The sequence below is a fragment of the Arvicanthis niloticus genome, chromosome 2 (assembly GCF_011762505.2).
Source record: "Arvicanthis niloticus isolate mArvNil1 chromosome 2, mArvNil1.pat.X, whole genome shotgun sequence".
Classification (NCBI taxonomy): domain Eukaryota; kingdom Metazoa; phylum Chordata; class Mammalia; order Rodentia; family Muridae; genus Arvicanthis; species Arvicanthis niloticus.
The window spans coordinates 10,163,862-10,190,897 of record NC_047659.1 but is presented as its reverse complement, the minus strand read 5'-3'; the positions used below and the strand labels follow the sequence as shown (position 1 = coordinate 10,190,897).

At 45.3% G+C, this 27,036-nt stretch overlaps 1 protein-coding gene and 1 pseudogene across 8 annotated transcripts in view; both read left to right on the top strand.

Annotated features, from left to right (window-relative positions):
- Garnl3 (GTPase activating Rap/RanGAP domain like 3) overlaps positions 1–27,036 on the top strand; it is a 144,364-nt gene that overhangs the window by 108,699 nt on the left and 8,629 nt on the right. For all 8 annotated transcript variants that reach the window (XM_076928519.1, XM_076928524.1, XM_076928520.1 and 5 more), the window contains 9 exons: positions 3,667–3,778; positions 8,729–8,827; positions 9,162–9,278; positions 10,492–10,670; positions 12,581–12,739; positions 13,935–14,001; positions 21,361–21,468; positions 23,289–23,407; positions 26,040–26,178. In XM_076928519.1, coding sequence (XP_076784634.1) covers positions 3,667–3,778; positions 8,729–8,827; positions 9,162–9,278; positions 10,492–10,670; positions 12,581–12,739; positions 13,935–14,001; positions 21,361–21,468; positions 23,289–23,407; positions 26,040–26,178 — 1,099 coding nt within the window. The remainder of the gene's footprint in view (positions 1–3,666; positions 3,779–8,728; positions 8,828–9,161; positions 9,279–10,491; positions 10,671–12,580; positions 12,740–13,934; positions 14,002–21,360; positions 21,469–23,288; positions 23,408–26,039; positions 26,179–27,036) is intronic.
- On the top strand, positions 16,176–18,569 carry LOC117703312 (elongation factor 1-alpha 1 pseudogene; annotated as a pseudogene).

Below are 27,036 nucleotides of genomic sequence, written 5' to 3'. Positions count from 1 at the left end.
TTCAGAGGCCTCAGGAGCCCAGACCACATAGCATGTGTATGCACAGATGGCAAGCAGTGGGCCAGGCTTGCTCAGCCAGGATGCTTCCATTGTGCTCCTCAAACTCATGTACACTCATATCACCTGACCTCAACCCAATACAAACAGCAAGATTCTAGAGCAGTGACTCTCAAGGTATGTCCAAGTCAATGGCAGCCTCTAACCCAGCATCTCTTAACCTGGAGGGCGCAACCCCTTGGGGGTCCCATATCAGATACTTATATTACGATTCATGACAATCACAACATTACAGTTATGAAGTAGCAATGAAGTAATTTTATGGTTGGGGTCACCATGACACGAGGCACTGTGTTAAAGGGTCACAGCATTGGGAACATTGAGAGCCACTGCTTTAATCCAATAGGCTTGGAGTCAACTTGCAAGGCTGCTGTCCTAGTTTCAATACTCTGGCTGAAATAAAGGATCCTGGCAAGAAGCAATGGAGGGGGAAGGTTTATTTTAGCTCACGGTTCTAGGTTAGTGCATCACCTTAGAGAAGTCACAGCGACAAGAGCTGCCATCACACCCACAATAAAGAACAGAAAGAAGTAAACACATGCAGGCTCCCTTGCTCGCTTCCTTGCTTGCTTGATTTCTCCATTGTTGGATAGGCCAGGACACCTGCCTAGGAATTGATGCTGCCTCAGTGAACCAAGTCTTTCCACATCAATTAAGACAGTTCCTGATAGATATACCCACAGGTCAGCCCAGTGCAGACAACTCCTCACTGGGTAGGATAGGCAATCACCAAGAATGGTCCAGGGACTTACAGCTCTTGCAGAGGGCCTAAGTTCAGATGCCAGCACCCACACCAGGAGGCTCACATCCACCAGCAACTTCAGCTCCAAGGAATCCTCTTCTGACTTCTCCCAGCACCCACATGTATGCTTCATAATGCAATTGAGACCCAGGGAGATGGCTCAGTGGCTAAAGGCACTTGCCACTGTACCTGACCACCTGAGTTCAATTCTGTGACCCACATAATGGAAGAAAAAAAAACTGGTAAGTTGTCCTCTGACCTCCACAGGCACACAGTTCAGTACACACACACACACACTTAATTAATTAATTAATTAATTAACTAACTAATTAATTAATTAATACAGATTTTAAAATTTAATACAATTGACCCTGAAAACATAAAAGTTCTTTCTGACCAAATGAGACAGAAACCCTCTCCCAAAAGTGCAAGAGGTCTGCACTCTACCCTTGTGTGCATGGTAGGAATTTGTGGGTTCCTAAGCACTCATAAATGGTGCTAACCCTACATTTTTAAGTTCTTAGACACATATTCCAAATAAAGTCTGTTCACAAAAATTTGTTCACAGTGCACAAGGAAAAAAAAAAGCTGCTTCCATTGTTGGGATCAGTTTATAAGCAGAGGACCCCATGTCCCACCCTTGTGTGAGCTCTGTTCCAGAGAACATTAGGTCTTCCAGGTGAAGAACCCATCTGCCTCCTGCCAGGGACACTTTGTTGTTAAGACTCAGTTGGTGTCTGCTCATCCAGAGGACCTGGATTCCATTCCCAGAACTGACATGATCGCTAACAGCTGTTTGCACAAAAGTCCCAGGGGATCTGATGCCCTCTTCTGGCCTCTAAACACTCTGCACGCACAGAGTGCATAGGCATACATGCAGGCAAAATACCCATATGAATAAAAATAATGATAGTTTTAGAAGACTCAGTTGAGGGCTGGGGTGATGTCCCAATGAGGAAAGATAGGACCTGAGTTCAGATCCCCAGCACCCTAGCCAAGTGTGGGGGTTCATGCCTAAAACCCTAGTACTTGATGTGGTCTCTAAATCCTTGCTGGCCAGCTAGCCTAGCAGAACTGGTGAGCTTAATGTTCAGTGAGAAACCCTGTCTCAAAAAACAAGTAGAAAAACAACTGAGAAAAGTCACTGGGCATTCACATGTACTTGTATAGGCAGCCCCCCCCCCACATTCATTCATTCTCTCTCTCTCTCTCTCTCTCTCTCTCTCTCTCTCTCTCTCTCTCTCTCTCTCTCTTTCTCTCTGTCTTACACACACACATTGTGTCTCTCTCTCTTTCCCTTTCTCTCTCATCTATCATACATACATACATACACACACACACACACAGAGAGAGAGAGAGAGAGAGAGAGAGAGAGAGAGAGAGAGGCAGACACACACAGAGAGAGACACACATACACTGATTTTATGGCTCTATCTTAGTATTACCTAAAGTGCTGGTTTCAATGCATTTTCAATTCTTCTAGCTATACATTAACGACTCAGAACTGCCAGACCTCTTCTTGGGGGAAATATTTCAATAAGTGACCTGTCTGTGTTTTCCTTTTTCAGCTTAGAAAATGTTTCCATATCCTCTAGACTTCCTCTTCAGAACAGTACAGATCTCATCTTTGCAAGCCTGAGGCTATGGGTGTCTAAAGTGGAAGCCTACTCTTTGTTCAGCTAGGGATAATCCACAGTGTTAGCCTCAGCCCTGGTGATGCTCTTGAAGGTGGGCCTCAGCCTTTTTGAACTTAGAGGATATGAACATGTCTCTAACCTACGAGAACAAAGACAGGTTCTGCTAGGTCCTGCTGCCCAGCTGGGTCACATCACACCCTTATGTCTAGTTGAGAGTAGAAGTAAAGATATAAGCCTTCACCTTGTCCCCAGAAACCTACAAAGGCTTCCAAGGCATGGGGCTAAGAAAAAAAAAAAAAAAAAAGGTGTCTAAAAGGGAGTAGATGTCTGTTAAAATGTTTTCAGTTCTTAGCACTGGGGATATAGCTCTGTGGGAAGGCACTTGGCCTAGCATGCTAGAGGCCTTAGGTTGGATTCCAGGTGCCACAAACAAAAAACGTCCACACTGCTGTATGACTAAGATCCTAATAAGCAATGCCTGCCAACTCCTGGCCTTCAACCTACCTCAGGGGCCATTGTGAGGTAGAGCTACCTTATCCCTGAAATAGAAATGGAGCTAAGATCCCAGGAAGTGTTCATGCAGTGTGACATTTCACACGAGGACTAAAAAAAAAGTGTGTATGGGATGTGAACATGCCATATGGGGACCTGGAGTCACTTCATGAGCAGCCTTCCTGTTCTCCTGCAAAATATGTGCTACTTTTTCTGTAAGATTTTGTAGCTTTATGTGGGTCTATAAACACCTATATATTAAGACAATATCAGCCTCTTACATTGTGTATAGTTTAATGATTTTGCTGAACCAGCAACACAGAAATCTTACCTTTTTTAAAATAGCTATGTGGGATTTTACTTTATGCTAAACTAACACCAACCCTCTTTAAAAGAAAAAAAAAAAAAAAAGTAAAAGGCACCAATTGGCCCAGCTTCTAGGTGTTAAAGAAAACTGCTTTAAAAACATTACCAATGTTTCTATTGCCCAAAGAACAACATTATGGTCATGTAGAGACAGGCAGGGGTGCCAGAAGTGCAGGAAGTCACTGCTTTCCTATGGCATCTGTATTTAAAAGAAAGTTTTTCTACTTGAGAAGGATAACTGAGTCCAGACCCAGTGGCCCCCAAAGTCTGGTGCAGCTCATTACCGTGGCGGATCTGTGTTACTGTTTCCATCTGTGGGACACTGTGGGTTTTCTGGTACACTTACTCTCCGATGCTTGTGTTGCCTCACAGCCTTGGGAGCCCCAGTGTTTCTGCTGTAATTTCCCTCACGAAGCCGTGTGTGCAGATCCCTGGGGCCAGGCCTTGCTGGTTTCCACTGATGCCGGCGTCTTGCTAGTGGATGGTTAGTGAGTAGCACTCCTGAATGTCTTCTTTTGTGTGACTTGTGGTATTTCTGAGGTGGGTGACTGCCAGTCAGCTCCTTTAGATCATAAATGCCTGCTCCCTAGGGGAGTTAGCCAGATTTGGTTTTCTAATCAGTAGAACCCCTCATTTCAGATAGGTGCTCCAAGGGGTCTATTTTGTGTTCAGCGTTCTGGGAGGCTCAACCCTTCCCCCAAGTCCCCAATCAGTTCCCGGTATTAAGCCACTTACTAAAAGGTTCTTCAGCAAGCACTCAGCATGGTCCCAGCACTTAACCTCAAATGAAAAGGGACGCATTACTTCACATCATTTTTTTAGGGGACACGAGCTCTCTTGAAGCCTTTTTAAAAAAAAGAAAGAAAAGAAAGAAAGAGAGAGAGAGAAAGAAAGAAAGAAAGAAAGAAAGAAAGAAAAAAGAAAAGAAAAAAGAGAGAGAGAGAGAAAGAAAGAAAGAAAGAAAGAAAAAAGAAAAGAAAAGAGAGAGAGAGAGAGAGAGAGAGAGAGAGAGAGAGAGAGAGAAAGAAAGAAAGAAAGAAAGAAAGAAAGAAAGAAAGAAAGAACGAACGAACGAACCTGACTGGAAAAAACCTTGATGTCTAAAATAAATGATATGAATCTTAGATAAACTGTCTTGATGGCCACAGAAGCAGAAAAGCTTTGGCAGGAAGACAGATTGCTACTCAGTATTAAATGGCGCTTTCTGCCAGTGAGCTAGACCAACCTGCCTGGGGAGACAGTCACACACAGCAACTACCACAGGCAAGTCCTAGGCATTGACACTGATGGTATGTAGACTCCAGAACAACAGGAAGTACCTTCAGATTATTCTAGACTCCTCATGAGCAATAGAGGAGGTAAGCAGTGGCCTTCTGGGACGCTTGAGGGACCACAGGCACGAGAGTGCTGCCCTCTGGTGAGAGTAGCTTGGGGGCCTAAAACTATGTCACTTTCCCTCTCTATAGTAAGCCTTGCTTGTCCCTCAGACCTCTGCCTAAGCACACTCAATAGGTCCCAGCTCTGTGCCAGCTGCTTTGCATGAGGTGGCAGAGAGCAAACTGACCTTACCTGGGATTTTTCCATATAGGTCTTAATCATGTTTCCCATAAGTTAATTGTATCTCCAACTAATTTAATAAACTGTAGATAACTTAAGATCCATCATTTCACGTAACCTAATTATATCTATACTAAATTTAATAAAATATCAATAACCTAATATTCACCAGTTCAGAATTTAAATTCTTGATCCAAGAAACTCTGTGATTGGAAGAAAATCAAGGGGAACACTATATAGTACAGTAGTAAAGCACCTGTCTAGGGGGCGCTATACAGTACTGTAGTAAAGCACCTGTCTAGGGGGCGCTGTACAGTACTGTAGTAAAGCACCTGTCTGGGGGGCGCTATACAGTACAGTAGTAAAGCACCTGTCTAGGGGGCGCTATACAGTACAGTAGTAAAGCACCTGTCTAGGGTCATAAGGCCAGGGTTCCCCTTCTCCAAAAAGAAAATCTATCTTCTCTGAGCCTCTGGCCTCAAAAGGCTGAGAAATCATTTACAATAACAGAAAGTGAGACACACTGGGACAAAGCATATACCTGCAAAGAGGGGACAGTGGGGCGGCTGAGGGCATCCTGTGCTGCGTGCCAGCGACCGCTCTAGTGCATAGCAGCAAGGTGCTAAAAAGCGATTGTCACCTTGACCAGTGATTTGTAAAAGCTCCCAAAATTCTAGGATTTTTGCCAAAAGTGCAACCAAAAGTTTCTTTTTATTTTCAAAACTCAAAACAGACCTTAGATATTTAGCCTTTAAGTTTTATAGATGAAGAAACCGAGCAATACCATGGCTGTGTGAAACCACATTGCTGTTGAGTGGGTCTGCCTAGAGCTTGGTCCAGTACCAGCCACTCCACTCACACACAGTAACCTCTGCCAGCATTTCTGTTTTCACCTTGACACCAATTTTCAAAACATTGTAGTCCTGGGTAAATAGGTCTACAGGAATTTACCACTAAGAAAATGTTTAATATTCTCTAGTTTTCCTTTGAGATCAAAGAAAAGGATCCTGTGTCAAGATTGAATATAACTATAACCTAAGGAAAGTGTGGGGGTGGGGAAGACTGAGAAGACTGGGGGAGGGAGGCCAAGGTCAGGATTACTATATGAGATAATTTCTTTTAAAAAGGTTAAGATCCAAACCGATATTACCAAGTTTTTTCTGCAATTGTGTCTTTTGGATCAGAGTATAATGGTGGCCTTGGTATAAAGGCTGTTGTGGTTTTCCAGGAAATTCTTTTCTGTCAGCCTTAGAGAGGCATGCAAGCTATTCCTCTCCTGTCTTAACTGACCAGTGACACCCACCCTTGGCTTTTGCTGGGAAGGAAGAGGCCTGAGCTTTCTTTGTGTCTCACCGCGCGTGCCATCCTTTCATTGCTCCCTAGCTGGCCTCCTCTACACACGATGGCAGCACAGACGATTTCTGTGAGTCGCTCCATCTCTTCCATTTCAGGCTGATTCCCGTCCTAGCCCATTAGCTTTTGCTTAATTTCATTAGACTTGCCCTGAAGAATCTACTTCTTTTAAGGTCATAAGGGTTTTTTAAGATTTATGTATTTATTATATATACAGTGTTCTACCTGCATGTATGCCTATAGGCCAAGAGAGGACAACAGATTACATTATAGATGGTTATGAGCCACCGTGTGGTTGCTGGGAATTGAACTCAGGACCTCTAGAAGAGCATCCAGTGCTCCTAACCTCTGAGCCATCTCTCCAGCCCTTATGGCTACAGTTTTTAAAAACTCAGAGCCCTATGCACAGTGAGTGCAGCAAATCCCACTTTAAGGGACTAGTCCCTGAGTAAGTAGGCTGTCACCTTTTTGGTTTTATGGTAATAGAAAAGCTCTCTCTAAAAACTTCATCTTCATACCAAGATTACAAAAAGGAATGATTAATCAAGCAGCCACTAAATTTGTCCTTTCTCCTGTCCTTGCCTTCTCTCCTTGCTATCCACATACAAACCCTTTAGCTGGCTGAGGGGTGGAGAGGGGTGCGTGCTGGTCCATGCTGGGCTCGGCAGTACACAGTGTCCCTCTGTTTCCAGCATACAAAGAGGTGCTCCATCCTTTTTGGCTCCACATGTTTAAGGAGTGAACGAGTTTTCCGAACACATTTGAACATCTGATTCATTCTTGGTTAGCTAGGAATGTTACAAGTGCCAACCAATTCTGGTAAATGAGACATCTAAATTAAAGGATGTCGGATGCTTCGGGGTTTGGCACCCACTAAGCCCTTAGAGAATGTGACCTGCCACTACTAACGATACCGTGGACCCATAAAATAATTGCAGTTATTCACCCAATACAACAATACTGGAATTATCATCCTATGTTCTGAACAGGCAAATCCTCCTAGCAGCATTACAGAGCCCCTAGTATCAGAAGAGAAGGAAGGACTGTGGCTGACAGACTGTCTGTTATAAGAGTCCCGTGAAAGGACTAGAAGCAACCTCTGTGTGACTAAGGGGGACATGGATAACTCAAGGGGGCTGTTTAACTCAAGGGCCTGTTATAGACAGATCCAGAACTTCCCAGGCCAACTGACTGTAGCTGGAGCCCCCACTCCACTGAGGATGCTATTGATCCTGATGACAGAGACCCTGTCCCTGCAGGGAATCATCCAGAAAGGGATCAACTCCCAGAGTCATTTCTATTTCTGGAAGAAGCCTGAGTCCCACGCTCCCTTACACCTAAATTATAAAGAAACAGGGCAATCCAGGCCCACAACAAAGCCCTGAAGGGTAAGTGCAGATGAAAAGAAGCTAGCCACTTCTGCTTGAGATGTCCACACCATCCCTGCTGCTCTTAGCCATGTCCTTCTGCAGCAGAATATGGATTCTCCGGGCTGGTACAGCCTGGGGCCTCTAGAGGCAACAATGTAGTTATTCCCATTGGAACCTTTCCAATCTAGGAGTTTCCATGTAGCATCCTTTGTTCCTGCTATTTAGACAGTTTAACTGATACTTCTCCCATTTTTTGTCTCTAAAATAAGGGTATTTCAAATTCCTATCTAAGAAAAGTATTTAAAATGTATAAGCAGGGGACTAGAGAGGTGGCTCAGAGGTTAGGAGCACTTGCTGCTCTTGCAGAGGTCCTGAGTTCAGCTCTCAGCACTCACATGGGTAACTCACAGCCACCTAGAACTCCGGCTCCAGGGGATTTCAAGCCTCTGGCCTCCAAGGGCACCTGTACACTCATGCACATATCCACATGCAGACTTACATATAATTAAAAATAATAAAAACATTTTTTAAAAAGCATATTAGCAAACTAGGCAATGGTGGCGCACACCTTTAAGTCCAACACTGGAGAAGCAGAGGCAGGTAGATCTTTGTGAGTTCAAGGACAGCCAGAGCTACACAGAGAAACCTTGTCTTGAAAAACAAAATAAAACAAAACAAAAAACATATAAGCAGACTACTATTAATACAGACAGAGGGCTTGCTAGGGGTGTGTTTATATTCACTTTAAATGTAAAAAGAAGTATTCAGTTTACCTTCTTGAAAAATGTATGAAATAATACAAGATATGATACTTTCTATTATAACATTAAATTTTTTTTAAATTGCTGCTTCTCCCCTCTATGTTATTCAGTCCTTTACAGTAAATCTGGGGTTGAGACACGCTGTTATTTCTTTGGTGGCACCAACAAGAAAAACATAGCTTCCTTTCATGTCCCCACTGCTCTGCCCACCCCCATAGAGAGTTCTCGATTCCACTGAGTGGGTCATATCAGGACTTCTCCCGAGCAGAGGGAACAGTGTTTGAGCTCCTTCTAAGCTCTAGAAGCTAACTCTGTCCTTGACCAGAGAGGCTCAGGTCAGCCCCAGGCATGCATCACAGGTGGTGCGGCAGGGTAACCAGACTTCTTTTCCAGATGACCTCCCATCCGTGCCCGTGTTTGACAGAACTCTACCCGTGAAGCAAATCCACGTGCTCGAGACCCTGGACCTTCTGGTTCTCAGAGCAGACAAAGGTGCTGCCCCTCAGATAGCTGCTTCAAGAAGAGCAAGATGGCGGGTGGCCCACTGCAGCCGACCACAGGGTCGCTGGGTCTGGGGGTGTAGGTCATGTCAATGTTCCTCTCTCTGATGTCATCACTGTGGTCCTTTAGCAGACCACTTGTCGGGATAGTGGAGGGAAGGAGAGTTTCCTTCTCCCGTGATTGTGTGCAGCAAGCGTGCTATGGGGTAGATACAGTTGCTTGCATCCCGGAACACCTCCCAACCCTGGTTTGTGTGTCTGACTGGGAGTCCCAGCAGGTCATCTCACTTCACTGTCTGATTCCTCTGCCTTCTCACTGTCACCAGGGAAAGATGCCCGCCTCTTTGTCTTCCGGCTGAGTACTGTGCAGAAAGGCCTTGATGGCAGGCAGACAGGAAAGAGCAGATCTGACTGCCGAGAAAACAAACTGGAGAAAACCAAAGGTGAGAGGTGGGGAGGAACCCAGCCAGGGCAGTGCTTGCCTGGACCGGATGAGGCCCTGCATTCTGTCCCCAGGCTGCACAAGATACCCCTGGCCACATAGTGAGTCTGAGACACTGTCACAAAAGAGGAAAGAAACTCAAATGTTCAGGCTACTGAAATTAAAATGAGTAGTAGGGATCAAAAGAAATATAGTTCCTCCTGAGGGGAATAAGAAGTACCAGTGTAGGTCAGGGAGGCCCACTCACCAAACACATGCAGAGTCCTGGGTTTGAGTCCCAGAACTACCTACATGGAATCTTGGCTTCCCTAAGAAACTACAAAAGTAGGAAAGCAAGTTGAGAATGAGGAGTCCAGCCTTTGGGCCACAGCTGTCTTAGCTAACCTTACAGTTAGCTTACAGTTTCAGAGGCGAGTTAGTGATGCATGGGACAACAGCAGGCAGGCTGGCATGGCACTAAAGCAGGGACTCAGAGTTCATAACTGAGACAGCAACCATGAGGCAGAGAGAGAACACTAACTGGCACAGTGTGAGCTTTTGAAACCTCAAGGCCAAGTGACACACCTCCTCCAACAAGGCCACATTTCCTAATGCTTCCCAGACAGTTCCACCAACTGCGGACCATGCACTCAAATATATGGGCCTATCTGGGCCATTCTCATTCAAACCACCACACACATAAATAAACCTAAAAAGATTATTGATAAATAAAACCAGGTGCGCAAGCTGTGGAATGAAGAAGCGTGCCTTTTCTAACCATGTTTTTATGTCATCTCTCCTAATATGTTGGTTATTTTTCTCAAGAAGCAATTTAAGGGAAGGAGGACTTGTTCTTGCTTACGATTTAAGAAGGGATATGGTGGTGCAGTGGCTGCTCATGTTTCATCTGCAGTGGAGAAGTAGAACCCAATCAGGAAGTGTTAGATGAGACTAGGCTGTAAGACCCCCAGTGACTCACATCCTCCAATGAGGCTCTGCCTTCTTAAGGTTCCACAGCCTTCCAAAACAGTGAGACCAGCTGGGGACCTAGCGTTCAAACATATCGGCAGGGGAGAGGTGTTTCAAACTGAGCACCACAACCCCTGGCATACAAAACATTGTCTGCCTCTGAGTTATGCTTCGATCCAGGATTCTTAGGAACCATTCCCAAGGTTCCCAGCCTGGGGGCTTCTCACCCTCCCTGCTCATGTTGAATGTCATCTTCCTATTCCCAGGATGCCACCTGTATGCTATTAATACTCACCACAGCAGAGAGCTGAGAATTGTGGTTGCAATTCGCAATAAACTGCTTCTCATCACAAGGAAACCGCACAACAAGCCAAGTGGGGTGCCAGGTGCCTCGCTCCTGTCTCCCCTGTCGGAGTCTCCTGTTGAGGAATTCCAGTACATCAGGGTAGGTTTGCTGTCCAGTTTTCTGCTCTCCTGACCCAGTATTAACTGACTCCCTCTCTAGTCCCAAACCTGTCCCACTTCTCAGTAACCCCTCTGAGGTCCCAGCCTCCTGTGCCCTAACTTGCCCAGACATCTAAGCTGTGCCGTGTGCTCACTCACAGTAGCCTCTACAAGTTCTGGGCATGTGCATAAAGCAGTGCAGAGTATCTCTTCCCACGGAGCCTGCCTTCTAGTTGATCAAGCAAATACCTGATACAAACACTGAGGCTGGGTGTTATGGCACATGGCTTTGATCCTAGCACTCAGAGGCAGAGGTAGACAGATCTCTTGAGTTCGAAGCCAGTCTGGTCTACAAAGCAAGTTCCAGGACAGCCAGGGTTGTTATACAGAGAACCCTGTCTCAAACCCAATCTCCCTAACTAAAAAAGAAAAAAAAAACAAGAGCGTTGAGACTCAGCAGATGGGCTGTAGGTGCAGAGGGCATGGGTAATGGGCAGACTGAGGAGAATAGGCTTCTACCTGAGCAGAGGCTCAGTGAAGTCTGAGAGGAAGGAGGAGAACAGGGGCTGCCAGAAAGCAGGTACATGCAGAGAGCCAAGGACCCTGAACCCTGCTGAAGGCACAGTCAGGTGTGAAGAACTAGCCCTGAGGAGACAAAGTGGCCAGTTGAAGAGGTCTGGAAGCAGACTGTCTGCAGCCCTAGAAGCCTTGACAAAGACTTTGACTTTGGCTCGGAAGAAAGTTCAATACAAAGAACTAGAATGTTTTAAAATGTGGTTTGACAGTAGAAAAGCACACAGGGACCAAGAATGTCAATCAAGAGACCTGCTCAAAGGCCAGAATTGGGTCCAGGAAGGCTGTAGTGGTCTTGGTAGCTGGAGAAGCCAGAAGATGTATAGAGAAAAGCTGTCTATCCACCTTTGACTGCAGGATGTGTCAGTGGGTTGAGGGGTGAGCCTTAGAACTGAAGCCTTGTGAAATCTGTCTCTTCCCATCACCATACCTCCTTTAAAACCAACAAACAAAACCCTCCAATTGTTGGTCTGGTGGTGCACACCTTTGATCTCAGCATTCCAAAGATAGAGGCAGGCAGATCTCCATGAGTGAGAGGCTAGCTTGGTCTGCAGAGCAAATTCCAGGGTGGCCATGTTTCATAAAAACAAACAAACAAACAAACAAACAAACAGCTATGACATATGTTCAACGTTGGCCATGAGAGCCAAGTGTTGCAGCAGGCGAACTGAGAAGGTGTTTTCCCTCGAGATACAGCCTCCTGAATTATGCCCATAGATCTCTGCAGCTGTTCTGAGGACAACAGAACACTGACAGTTATACTAAAACAGGTTAAGATCTTGATCTTATTAAGTGTCTACTTTCTCAAGATTACCACTGAAATGAATGTTTTCATGGTACAGTTAGGTAGTGTGAGCTCTGATCAGATTCACAGAGTTCAGATCATGGTTTTTCCACATATAAGCTTTTTGACTGTAAGCAAGCAACCTAACCTGGGAGCCAGCATTTCTTCCTCCACAGAGGAAAAGCACACCTACTTCCAGGGGCTGGGACAAGGATTTGGTGAAAACGCTACCTGGTGCATGCCAGGCTCTCAGCCAGGTGGTCAGCAATTATTAATTACTAAGTCACAAGACAGACAGTAGACGGTCTCCAGGCGGACAGTGGAGTCAGGTTGTGAAGTTCTTTTCTGGCCTGCATCCCTTCCTGCAACAGACGTCAGAGATCTGAGGAGAGCTTACAGGAAGGAGTCCAGTGAGACCCCTGCCATCTTGGAAGTACAACTCAGCTGTGGCCAGGCAAGGCTGGACGCTTCCAAAAGGAGGGACAGGCAGTGGAGGCTGCCTGAAGTCAGCAACTGGGTCCTAACCTGTGTCTTACTCATCCTTGCCCACACAGGAAATCTGCCTGTGTGACTCCCCAGCTGTGATGGCCTTAGTGGATGGGCCAACAGAAGAGAGTGACAACCTCATCTGTGTGGCATACCGCCATCAGTTTGATGTGGTAAATGAGAGCACAGGGGAAGCCTTTAGGCTGCACCACGTGGAGGCCAACAAGGTGAGCTGACCGTGGTGGGAACGGATCGGTAATAAGAGAAAGCAAGGAGATTGTGTCTTCTAGTTTTAGATACTGTCATGTGCTTCGTAAACTTGCATCATCTAGTCAGGTATGGAGGCTCAGACCTTCAGTTCTTGAATTCATGAAGCTGAGGAAGGAGGATTGTGAGGTCAAAGTTAACATGGGCTACATAGTACTTTGAGGCCAACCTGGGCTACATAAGTCCCTGCCTCAAAATAATAATAATAAAAGTACATGCTGTGCATCTGTATCACATGATGTGTTCCCTAGTCTGGGTCACATGAAGCTGCCTTCAAAGGGCAGGGTTTCTGGACTCCAGAAGGACAAGGGATGGCTGCAGCCTAGACTAAACATCCTTGTCTCAACTCTGGACAGTGACAGCCCAGGGTCAAGTGTGTCCCCAACCTACTCCACTGTTTTATTCTGTCTTTATGGGAAGACAGAGACAGAAATGGAGACATACTGGGTGTTAAAGGCACAGAACCCTCACTGAATGCCCAGGTGACAAGTCAAGAAAAAGGCTGCATTGGGTCTCTGGGTCCCACGGCCAAGGGACTCACTCTCCTCATGGACTTCCTTTCACCTCATGTGAGACAGGCACAGTGCTGTCTGTGTGAGCGTTGGTGTGAGCATGCAGTAAGTGGCACACACAGCAGCCCCTGTGACCCTGAGCATTCTGGGTAAACAGCATTTAGGAACACAGGAAGCAGGATGCTGGATTCACACCTTCTGCAAGAGCAGGAAAATGGGTTGAGAAACTTCTACCCAGAGTGGAGAGAAGGCAAAGATGTTTCTCTTACACCTGTGGCTCCTTGTAACCCTAGGCCCAGGTGGCGCTGTAGGTACAGGTGAGGCAAACATGGCTCTGCAGCACCCTGGTTTCTTTCTGAGGGCCGAGGCCACTGCTAGACACTCAGAGCTTAAGAAGTTTCTCCACGCCGAGCGGTGGTGGCGCACACCTTTAGTCCCAGCACTTGGGAGGCAGAGGCAGGCAGATTTCTGAGTTCAAGGCCAGCCTGGCAGCCTGGTCTACAGAGTGAGTTCCAGGACAGCCAGGGCTACACAGAGAAACCCTGTCTCGAAAAACCAAAAAAAAAAAGAAGAAGAAGAAGAAGTTTCTCCACTCGGCCCAATCCCACGTGCCACTACCGCTTGCTGCCCATTGTCATTGCAGGTTAATTTTGTTGCAGCTATTGATGTGTATGAAGATGGAGAAGCTGGCCTACTCCTGTGCTACAACTGTAAGTCAGGGGGCCGTCTGCTCTTCATGCACAAAACCACCTATTTTGGGGGGGTGGGGGGTGGTAGGACAGGCTCTCCCTACTTCCTCACACTGACCTAATGGGTATATCATCACAGCAGAGAGCATCTAAAATCTGCATCCTTACCTGCAACGCTGGCCTCAGCCCACACCTCTCAATGGCTCACTTACCAGAGCTACTACCATGCACCTGCTTGCAGGGTGTGGGGTGAAGGCAGTGGCTTCCGGCTAGTGAGCTCTTAGTGACTGCCAGGTAGCCCCTGTGTCATCCAGAGTTTCAGTTCCAGTGGTTCACAGCAGGCTGTTATCTTTCTCCATCAGAGCTAAGTCGAAGGAGGCTTGGCGAGGTGAGCTGCCTTCCTCAGGGCTGTGTAGCTCCTCAGCATGGGCCAGGCTTTGCCTCTGTCCCTCTTGAACTCAATGCCAGATTTTATCGTCTGTTACTGAAGGGTGAATGCCCCTCATCTGAAGTGCTGAGGCCCAGAGAGTTTCAGATTTTGTATTTTTGGGCTCTGGGATAGTTCCACATACATATCTAGTTATCCTGAAAATGGAACCCAAGTCTAAATACAACATTTATTTATACATTATGTATGCCTTCTTAAGACTAGAAAAGTAATTTCATGAGTTTCTGTTGTTATTTTTAGAGTACCTGAATTTTTTATTTATTTTTTAATTCTTATTTTTGTTTTGATACAAAGTCTCACATACTTCTGTCTATCCTGGAACTCACTATGTAGACCAGAACAGCCTTGAACTCACAGAGATCTGCCTGCCTCTGTCTCCCAGGTGCTGAGATTAAAGGCGTATACCACAACACTCAACAAGAGTGACTAAATTTTGGCTATGATCCATCAGATGAGGTCAGGTTTGGGATTTTCCACCCCCCAGCACTCAGAAAGTTTCAGATACTAGGTCAATCTAGATTTCAGATTCTTTTAGATTAAGGGTACACAACCTTTTCTTTTAACAGAGTCTTAACAATACCCCTGGCTGACCTGGAATTCTCTATGTCAACTAGGTTGGCCTTGAATTCATAGAGATCTTTTTGCCTCTGCCTCCGAAGTGCTGGGATTAAAGCTGTGAGCCAGCATGCAAGCTTGTGACCTGTAACTTGCATTTCTCTGCTGTTAATGAGATCAGCCTAAACCAGGCCTGTGTAGCTGTTACGTTAGTTTGATCAGGTTGTAGGGTAGGTTTTGGCCGAGCAAATGTATCGGACACTGACCTCCAGCACATCATGTGTTAATGGGCTAATGGGGTTGGGGGTCGGGGGCTGGAGAGATGGCTCAGGGACCAAGAGCATTTATCCTTCTTGTAGAGAACCCAGGTTCAGTTTTCAGCACCCACATGGCAACTCACACCCATCAGCGACTCCCAATCCCAGAGGAGCCGATGCCCTCTTTTGGCCTTGTTGGCAACAGGTGTGCATGTAGCACTCATGCATACAGACAGGCAGAACACTCGTATACATAAAATGAGTAAATTTTTAAGTTATTTTTTAAGCAAACTGAAATAAGATTATTTCCTGGATATAGTTTAACTAAAAAATTTTTTGAATATATATGTTGACTTTTATTACATACTGAAAATTGTGCACGTACATTTACTGATTGTTCCATTGGATACCATTAGGATAATCAAACCGCACCACCCATTTTACTTAAAATGTGAGGTTTTAAGTAGACAGGTGTAAAATATCACCAGACTGTAGTTTATTAAATAATTTTCTTTCAATACTGAGCTGTTTGCAAACCTTTAACTAAAAATTTTAAAAACACAGTTTTTCAGCCTAGAATCATCAATTTCTGTAGTAGCAATTCTAGTTATAGTCATAGATCAGATACTTTGATAAATAATTTATAACTAAATGGAAAACCCAGTTATCAACACAGAAATTTGTCTGGTAGGTATCATCTTCAAAATTCAAGACTTAGCTGGGAATAGCCCAGAGAAGGTGGGACAGCAGCTCTCCGCTCTGAGTCACCCACAGGGTCATCCGCCCACAGGTTTTAGCCTAAGCATTCCTCAGAACAATGAATCTTTAGAATGGAGTCCTGTGACTTTGTCCAAAAATTTATATAGGGCTTTTTCGCACCGGTCTTGCCGTCAGCACGCAGGCGCTGTGAAAGCCATTGCTAATTCAAAGCAAAAATGGGAAAGAAGAAGTCTCACGTCAACATCACTGTAATTGGACACAGATTCCGGCAAGTCCACCACAACCGGCCACCTGATTTCCAAATGTGGTGGAATCGACAACGAACCATCGAAAAGTTTGAGAAGGAGGCTGCCGAGATGGGGAAAGGCTCCTTCAAGTATGCCTGGGTCTTGGACAAACTGAAAGCTGAGTGTGAGCATGATGTCACTATTGACATCTCCCTGTGGAAATTTGAGACCAGCAAATACTATGTGACTATCATTGGTGCCCCAGGACACAGAGACTTCATCAAAAACATGTTTACAGCCACATCCCAGGCTTATTGTGTTGGTGAATTTGAAGCTGGTATCTCCAAAACCGGACAGACTTGTGAGCATGCTCTTCTGGCTTACACCCTGGGTCTGAAATAGCTAATTGTTGGTGTCAACAAAATGGATTCCACCGAGCCACCATACAGTCAGAAGAGATACGAGGAAATCGTTAAGGAAGTCAGCACCTACATTAAGAAAATTGGCTACAACCCTGACCCAGTAGCATTTGTGCCAATTTCTGGTTGGAATGCTGACAAAATGTTGGAGCCAAGTGCTAATATGCCTTGGTTCAAGGGATGGAAAGTCACCTGCAAAGATGGCAGTGCCAGTGGCACCACGCTGCTGGAAGCTTTGGACTGTATTCTGCCACCTATTCATCCAACTGACAAGCCTCTGCGACTGCCCCTCCAGAATGTCTATAAAATTGAGGGCATTGGCACTCTCCCCATGGGCCAAGTGGAGACTGGTGTTCTCAAACCTGGCATGGTTACCATTACTTCAGTCAGTGTAACAACTGAAGTCAAGTCTGTTGAAATGCACCATGAAGCTTTGAGTGAAGCTCTTCCTGGGGACAACATGGACTTCAATGTAAAGAACATGTCCATCCTTGTAAAGACATGGTAATATTGCTGGTGACAGAAAAAAAAAAAAAAAAAAAAAAAAAAAACCACCAATGGAAGCAGCTGGCTTTACTTGCTCAGGTGATTATCCTGAATCATCCAGGCCAAATTCGTGCTGGCTATGCTCCTGTTCTGAATTGTCACACAGCCCAAGTTTGCTGAGCTTAAAGAAAAGATCAATCGTCGTTCTGGTAAGAAGCTGGAAGATGGCCCCGAATCCTTGAAGTTTGGTGTTGCAGCTATTGTTGATATGGTCCCTGGCAAGCCAATGTGTGTTGAGAGCTTCTCTGACTATCCTCCACTTGCTCGTTTTGCTGTTCATGACATGAGCAGACAGTTGCTGTGGGTGTCATCAGATCTGTGGACAAGAAGGCTGCTAGAGCCGGCAAAGTCACCAAGTCTGCCCAGAAAGTGCAGAAGGCTAAATGAATATTATCCCTGACACCTGCCACCCCAGGTGTCAATCAGCAGTGGAAGAACGGTCTCAGAACTGGTTGTCTCAATTGGCCATTTCGGTTTAATAGTAAAAGACTGGTTAATGATAACAATGCATTGTAGATCCTTCAGAAGGAAAGAATGTTTTGTGGACCTGTGTGTGTGTGTGTGTGTGTGTGTGTGTGTGTGTGTGTGTGTGTGTGTCAGTTTTAAGTTATTAGTTTTCAAAATCGGTACTTTTTAATGGAAACAATTTGACCAAAAATCTGTCACAGAATTTTGAGACTCATTAAAACAAGTTTAATGAGAAAAAAATCTATATAGAGAAAGAACTGACCCTCTCCTCTAACCCCATAAAAAACAAAAACAAAACTAAAAACAGACTGGAGAGATGCCTCAGTGATTAAGAGCACTGACTCCTTTCTCTTGTAGAAGACCTAGGTTCACTCCCAGCACCCATATGGTAGCTCACAACCATCTATAATTGCAGTTTTAGAGGATTTGATGTCTTCTGGATGCTATGGGCACCAGGTATACATGTGATACATAGATATCAATGCACACAAAACACTCATACACATAAAATAAAAACAAATAAAATTTTAAGTAAACTAATTTTAAGATAGACATGATGGTACAGCCTTGTAATATCTACCTGCACTCAACAGAGTATATCAAGAGAGTTGCAAGTCCCAGGCTATGTAGCAAAACAATGTCTCAAATCATATATACAACAATTTAAAATAATAATACCATTATTGTTTTAAAAGAAAAGTATGTGGGTAGGCATAAACAGCTTCTATAATGAAAGGCGATCTTGTTTCTACAAATACTTTCTTACTTTGTGAAGGTTTGAGCCACATACACTAATACTCAGAGGTCAGAATAGACCAGGATCAGGTAGCTGAATTAAACTGGCTTTAATGTAGCTGAAGTTCAGCAAGGGGGATACACTCAAGGTCCAAGTTCTCCAGTAATATGTTAGAATGGTATATTAGTCAGGGTTCTATAGAGTAACAGAACTTAGAGAATTAATCTATCATATATAATATTAATATATATATATATATCACATATTATATATAAAGGGATTTTTTACAATGACTTGCAGACTGTAGTCCAGCTCATCCAGTGGCTGCCTATGAACAGAAGGTCCAAGAATCCAGTAGTTGTTCAGTCTATGATGCTGGATGTCTCTCAGCTGGTCTTCAGTATACACTGGAATTTCAAAGAACCAGGCTCTAAAGCCAGTGAAGGAAGGAACTTGCTATTGGGGGAAAGCAAGCAGGCATAGAGAGGGAGCTTCTTCCTTCCGTGTCATTATATAGGCTGTTAGCAGATGGTGTAGCTCAGACTAGAGGTGGATCTTCCTACCTCAGAGATCTGGAATAGAAGTGGATCTTCCCACTTCAAATAGTGAGTAAAAAAATCCCTCACAGGTTTGCCCACCCATTTGGGTTTTGGTTAAAAAAGATTTAGTCTTTTGACTACATTGCAGATGTAATCAGGTTGACAGCCAAGAATTGCCATCAGCTATCACAGGGGTGCCAGGAGCCAGCCCCAGCATGGTCTTCCTTTTAGTTGTGGGTTTCTCTTGAGGCAGTGGAGAGGGAAGAGCTTCGTGGAGGGTAAGACTTTTGTCTTACGAGATATAGGGGTTGCGGCATAATAATAAAAAGTTTACTTATCTAAGTTACTTTGCTGTAGTAGCTGACCTGCCTTCTGTGATCCTCTGAAGCCAGAAACTAGTTTCTGGCACTTAGAACCTCATCCTAAAACAGCCAGGGATTAAGTAAACAGCCCTTGTTCTATTTCAGCAGGAACTTGGTGGCTCTGACTTTCTGCCTGCTAGTTGAAGTCGAAGGACGAAAAAGGGACAGACACTTTGAAAAGTGAATTTAGCATTTATTTCTAAGTTGTAATAAGTTTCCTATGAAAGCTCTCTAAGAAAAGGGGGGAAAGTGGAAAGATCCTAAGTGGGGCACGGGAAATTCAAGCTCTTCTCTTTGTCCTCAGCACTTATACATCTTTCAAAATACATGATCACATGGTTAAAAGTTCATCACAAGTTTACACATAAATTCAAATCATAAATCAAATAAGAAGTTTGCACAGAGAACATTTATATGCATATCCATTAGGATAAACATTCATCACCTGTCACAGCTCCACAGGTTCATTGAGAGTTAAAAACCACAACTAAGTTATTAGTGAAGTTTTGTATAGATACACACAGTCAATGTTTTATCTTCTGACCTAGCACCTATAATAAATCATTAGTTCCCTTTTATGACCTTTGGTTAATGATTTTACAACATTTTGGAATGTGCTCTGAGTGGTAGAAGCAATTAACTGGTGAGAGACTGACTGAGTTCTCATTGCAGTTTTGACTATCAGAAAGGACCTAATAGCAGTCCCACTATAAAAGAGCTTAATAAATACTGACATGACTTTAGGAATTCTTATTGGATTATCATTAAGAATTAAGAAGTCATCTATTGCCAGGCAGTGGTGGCACACGCCTTTAATCCCAGCACTTGGGAGGCAGAGGCAGGCAGCTTTCTGAGTTTGAGGCCAGCCTGGTCTACAGAGTGAGTTCCAGGACAGCCAGGGCTACACAGAGAAATCCTGTCTCAAAAAAACAAAATAAAAAACAACAACAACAAAAAAAAGAAGTATCTATTTGTCTATATAGCATCACTACAAGACAGTACATCTGTAGATCTATAGAGATCTGCTCAAAAGGGTGGGCTAAGACCTATTATACATGTTATATATGTTTAATAATAACAGAAAACACATATTAATAGCAGGAATCTTTCCTAAAATGATTTTCTCCTGAGCCTTGCCTATGGGAGAAAATCTGTCATGGATTATTTTAATCTGAAGCAGATTCATCTCAGGGAGATCACCTGCTAGTTATTAGTTTGTCCTATGTCAGCTCCTGACAGGGGAGCCTATGCAAGTCCCATCATGCTTGTAACAAGTGAGTCTCAAAAGTGGCCTGCCACCGGGTGGTGGTGGCGCACGCCTTTAATCCCAGCACTTGGGAGGCAGAGGCAGGCGGATTTCTGAGTTCAAGGCCAGCCTGGTCTACAGAGTGAGTGCCAGGACAGCCAGGACACAGAGAAACCCTGTCTCAAAAAACCAAAAAAAAAAAGTGGCCTGCCTTGTAGAAGGGCCTCTTTCACCATGGGCTGTCCATTCTGAATCTTTGTCTAGTGTGATGATATGCATAGGTAGAAAGCACTTGGGTTCTGCAGCCTGGCCTAGCTTCATTCAAACACTCTGCCCCTGGGAGAGCCATGAGACTCAGGACAGACCTCCTTACCTCTCCCAACCTCAAGTTTATCTGCAAAGTGAACTTACAAGATAACAGCATCTACTTTCTGAAGTCAGACAGTCTTCTTAAAGCTCCATGCTTGGCACACAGAAAATTGTCTCTAGATGGCAGCTGCTAGCATATACGGTAACTGCCTCACAACCCTCAGAATTTGGCCCAAGGGTTGGCTATGGCTGTTTATAATGAACATAGACAGGAAGTAGATTTGGCTATGAACCAAGGCTGTCCCCAGAACCCAAGATCTCTGACCATTGCCTTGAACTACTGGCAGGGAGACCTGGGTATGGTGACTAACACTTGCAATCCCAGCACGTGAGAAGCTGAGACAGGAGCATTGCTGCAAAGTCAAGTCCAGCCTGGGTACAGAGAACTGCCGGGAGAATGCCACCCTAGCTGTCCTAGCTGCTGTGTCTAGCTGCAGGGATCTAGGCGCCATCTCTAACAAAACCAGTTGCTCTTGTTTTCATTGCAGACAGTTGCATCTATAAAAAGGTTTGCCCCTTTAACGGTGGCTCTTTTTTGCTTCAACCCTCGGCATCGGATTTCCAGTTCTGTTGGAACCAGGCTCCATATGCAATTGGTAAGAAAAACCTTTATTGTGGTTCTGTGCCCCTGGCTGATCCCACCTGCAGGGCTTGGTCCCTTATGAACAACTGGAACTTCCTTCCAAACTACTAAACATTCTGGGGACTTGGGCATCCTTCAAAGAGTCTGCTGTTAGATAGTTCTTATGTTCCCCTTTCAGATTCTTATGTCCCCCTGGCTCTTCTCCGTTCCTAGGCACATAAAATTTGAAAGCAATTAAATATAATTTAGCAGTACCTGGCAGGCCTTTTCTAAAATCCACAAGCCAAGTCTCCAGCCAGTACATTGACTGGCTGGGGGAGAAGCATACATATCTCAGTTCTATTATTACCTGCCTTGAAACCTGAGCTTTCAAAACCTCAGGGGCTGGCAAAATACCGGCTACTGAAATGCCAGCGTGGGGATGGCAAGATGCCTCAGCCAGCAGAGATGCTTGCTGGAAGCCGGATGAGTTCTGATGACCCAACCCATATGGTTAAAGGAGAGAACAGACGCTTGCAAGTTGTCCTCTGGCCACCACATATGCACCCCCCCACCCACCCACCACACACATATTAAAATGCAATTTTAAAAAGTAAAATCAAGCTGGGTAGTGGGGCACACCTTTGATCCCAGTACTCAAAAAGCAGAGGGAGGATGATTTCTGAGCTCCAGGACAGCCAGGGCTACACAGAGAAACCCTGTCTCAAAAAACCAAACACACACACACACCCACACACACACACACACACACACACACAAACATAGAAAGAAAAAGAAAAAAGAAAAGTCAAGTCAAGTTCCCAGGTGCTGAGATATGGCTCTGAGGTGCAGAGCTTGCCTGGCAGCCACGAGGCTCTGGATTCTAATCTTAGCATTACAAATAATAGGAATAAAAACTTTAAAACTAAATACCAGGATACGAGCAGTGAAGGTTATGTTCATGCAACACAGTGGGTATCAGAGGGTCAGCCTCCTGTGATGCAGGCTGTGGTAGCACAGACCTATAACCCCAGCATGGGGGAATGGATGTAGGAGCTTCGTATGATGTTCAGGGACCGCTAGTAAATTCAAGTCCAACTTGTCTAAAAAACAAAAGAAAGAAAACTATCTGCTAAAAGATCCACAGCAGAGAGTTTTGAGAGAGCAGACCTGAGAGACACGCCTGGTCAGGCTCTGACAACAGATGAGGTAGGCCAAAAGGAGGAATGGAAACTGACCGCCAGGCTTTGAGCCAAGCACTGGAGAGAACAGGAACAGAGGCAGAACATAGCAGAATGAGTCACCAAGAATACCCCCGGAAAAGACAGGTCACCTATGCAGAGTACAGAGGGAGGTCAGGGTGGACAGCGAGCTGAAGTACCTGTCAGAGCACGAAGGGACAATGAGAGGTAGCTGTGGAGTGGAGGTCAGTGTGTCATAGCAGTATTGCAAGGAGGAGCTCCACCTATGACAGAAGCATCTCAGGGCAGGGATGCTCTGAAGAACACAGCTCCTGCCTGGAACACACACCGGGGGTGCACAGAGAAGGGTGACAGTGCTGTAGACACATGGGCAGAGCCAGGCAGAAAGGGCAAAGGAACCTTTCCAAGCCATCACATGTCAAAAGAGTGTCAAGATGCACTTTGGTGAGTGTGGGGTAAGTCCCACAGGACTGGGCAGCTGACCCACCAGAAGACCAAATACTGGGGCATCAGACAGGGACACAGCTATGGCAACTGGTTAGAGTGCACCCCTAGGAGGCAGGACCACCCATGTGATGGAAGTTTCTAGAGTGTTGAAGATGGCTGAGCAAGTGTGGCCACCTATTCCACAAGCCCATCTGTTCCCTTGCAGTCTGCGCCTTCCCATACCTCCTGGCCTTCACCACCGACTCCATGGAGATCCGCCTGGTGGTGAATGGGAACCTGGTCCACACGGCTGTTGTTCCACATCTGCAGCTCGTGGCCTCCAGGGTGAGTGAGATGCAATTGTATGTCTTAGCATCCTGAGGGCTCAAGTGAACAAAAACTGTTGAGCACATCAGGCCAGTTGTTCAAAATGCCAGAAGGGTGGTGAAAATGTTGTGGGGATTGGTCAGTGGGGTTACTGTGTACCCTCTGTGTAGGCCTGGTGCACTTGCTGTGTACACCTGACAACCTCTGTTTAATCACTGGAACCCATGTGGGAGTGGGCGGAGAGGACCAGCTCCACAAAGTGCTCCTGCTTTGGGAGACCTACTGGTCCCAGGGGCAGCTCAGCAACACTCAACTGTGTAATAGCACCTTCTTCTCTTAATCTTTAACTGTGTGATGTGTCTGTCTGTCTGTCTGTCTGTGACTATATGGGTATGCATACATCACAAAACACACGTCAAAATCAGAGGACAGCCTGCCTCAGTCAGCTCCTTCTTTTCACTGTGTGGCTCCCAGATCTCAAATACCGGCTTCCAGGTTTGGTAGCAAGCACCTTTACCCCGAGCCTACACGTTCCTCACTGCCAAGCTTCAGTTTCAGCTTTTTCAGCCATATGAAACATGGCTCATCGACTAACCCACACCAGTAACTCAGAGGATATGCACATCTGAAGGACACTGGAAAAGATGAGTCCCAGGGTGTCTTTGTCTGGTGCACTCACAGTGATTCAGCCCCAAAGGCCCCTCTCACTCCTGCAAGACCATGCCCCTGCCTCATTCCTTACAGCTCCTTCCCAATCCTGGTCTTAATCACGCTGGTTGGAAGCAGCTTCTCCCTTGCCTCCCTGCTGCACTGGCGGCTGTGATTGTGTCCCCAGTATGTAGACCCGTGCTTCCATAATATGTACATGTTTAAAACATGTGTGTGTGTGTGTTTGTGGACTATGAGTTTGCTGACGTGATAGTCTTAGTTTACAGATAACAGTAAAATATGCTCATCTTCATAAAACCTAGAACCACTTAATTCTCAGAAAATACATTTTTTTTTTTTATTTTTCTGAGCCCTTGCATCTGTAACCAAACCAGAGATTCAAGTTCACCTAAGTTTACAGTTGGCATCCTACCTTGATCGACTCATTATTGACCCAGTAGGTTTATGTCAAGAGATCTGTCCTGTAGCCAGATCTGAGCCAGGTATACAGCTCACATATGCAAGCCCAGCACTTATAAGCTATTTGGAGGATTGCTGTTGAGTCTGAGGCCAGTCTGAACGACCTAGTGATGTCCAAGCTAGCCTGGGATACAAGTAAGACTTTAACTCAGAAATAAAAAATGTCTAATATGTAATCCACTGTTGAGCTATTTTTCTGAGCTGGAGAGATAGCTCAGTGGTTAAGATCTTGCAAAAGACCCAGGTTCAGTTCCCAGTACCCATGTGGTGGCTCACAATGTCTGTTCCAGGGGATCCAGTCCTTCTGACTTCCTTGGGCTCCTGCATGTTCATGGTGCCTAGGACATATACTTGGGGACACACACATATACATAAAATTAAACAAGTTTTTAAAAAATATTTCTCGCCAGAAACAAATCACACCTCTTAAACCAGAACTTACTCCAGCTGCAGCCCTAAACTCAACACGGTTTTATCTGAGCTCATCCTGGTGTCTGTGGTGCTAAGTACATCCACTGGATATGATGACACCAGAATCAGGAAGAGCCCTTAGGAGTTCCCAAGTAACAGTAAATATAGCCAAGTGGTTCAGAATGGTTGAATTCTGATGTTGAGGACCATTATCTCTGACATATTTAAGTTTACACCATTTGATCTGAGAGGATGATGGTTCAGCAGGTAAAAGTGTCTGCACAGCAAGCATGCGGACCTGAGTTCAAGTCCCCAGCACTCACGTAAAATTCTGAGTGTGGTCACAAACATGCCTATAACCCTGGTGTAATAAGGAACAGAGACAGGAGGGTTACTGGGGTCTACTAGTCACCAGCCTAGCTCCAGGTTCAGCAAGAGACCCAGTCCTAAGGAGGGAAAGTGCAGAGAGATGGAGCAGGATACCTGCCTTCTTCCTCCTTCCTCCTTCCTCCTTCCTCCTTCCTCCTTCCTCCTTCCTCCTTCCTCCATGCAGGTGCACAGTCATGCATACTGCACACACATGTGGATAAACACTACAACACAAAGCTAATTTTATAGCTTTAAATTTTTATTGCTTGCCATGTTTAAGATCTGACTTGTGAAATTCCCTAGAGTTGGCTCTCAGAGACACATGTAATGTCTCATTATTGTGGTCACCAACATCAGCACATACAGACGTGCTAGAATATCTGCTGACTGAATGAAGCAGACATCCATTTGCCCACTGCAGAGTGGGCCTGAGGGAGTCTTTGAGGTCTGTCCCAATTCTTAGACTCCTAAGGGAAGTGTGTGTGTGTGTGTGTGTGTGTGTGTGTGTGTGTGTGTGTGTGTGTTGTGTTTGCAGATGTGAGACAAGTGCAGAGATGAGGAAAGCAAATACTTGGGAAAACTCTAATTGGATTAGGCTCAGGCCTGCACTGCATGCTCTGACGAGTCAGGAAGTCATGCCCTGGCCTGGGGACCAGTCAGGGCTTGGCAGCAGTGCAGGAAGGCCAGTGTGTGCAGAGCCTGGCATACAAGGCAGCTGGTAATGCTTCCTCTTTCTTTCCAGTCAGATATATACTTCACAGCAGCCACGACTGTGCATGAGGGCTCATCTGGAGGCAGCTCAAAGGGGGCCAGTGCCCACACGTCTCCTCAGACACCACCGGCCCGGGACACTCCACTGTTTCCGTCTTCCCTGGGGGAAGGTAAAGTCTAGCTTTTCTTGTCTCCTTAATAGATGCCTTAGAGCCTGATGTCTTAGGCTTATTGTCAGAGCTAGACATAATCACTGCTAAAGAAGTACTAGTCAGAGCCGTGCAGTGGTGGCGCACGCCTTTAATCCCAGCACTTGGGAGGCAGAGGCAGGCAGCTTTCTGAGTTTGAGGCCAACCTGGTCTACAAAGTGAGTTCCAGGACAGCCAGGGCTACACAGAGAAACCCTGTCTCGAAAAACAAACAAACAAACAAACAAACAAAAAAAAAAAAAACCAAAATTGTAGAAGAAGTAGTTACTGACTTTGTCACTATCTAAAGCCAGTAAAAAAAAGGAAGAACTTGCTTGGTTGCTCTCCCAACACTTGTGAGGTTGTGAGGTTGAGTGAAACAGAGAATCCCATGTGTACTTGGGCAACAAACAAAAAGAGAAGAAATCCCATTATGCAGAGCGTTACTTCAGTGTGGGAAAGGGAACTAGGCCAGAGGTCATCCAGCTGCAAGCTTCACATTTGGGGGGGGGGGGGGCAGTACTACTGGGGGAGGGAGAGAAAGGGGTGCTAGTGGGTTTCGAGGCTAAATCTGCAGCCCTCAGGCCTCAGTATGTCACTGTAGCTTTGCTGATATTCCCAGAGGCCTTTGTCAGACTCCTGTGGGGCTGGGAATATTAGCAAAGGGGTTTCTGTAAGTTCTTGCCCATCAGGCAGCCCTATCATTTATCGTTAGGATGAGTGTCCCAGGTCCTTGCACTCCTTGCCTTGCCTGTTTTTCTGTGCAAGCACAACTGGCAGCAAGTGTATTTTATCAAATTCACTCAAAAAAAAAAAAAAAAAAAAAAGGAAGCTTTGCAA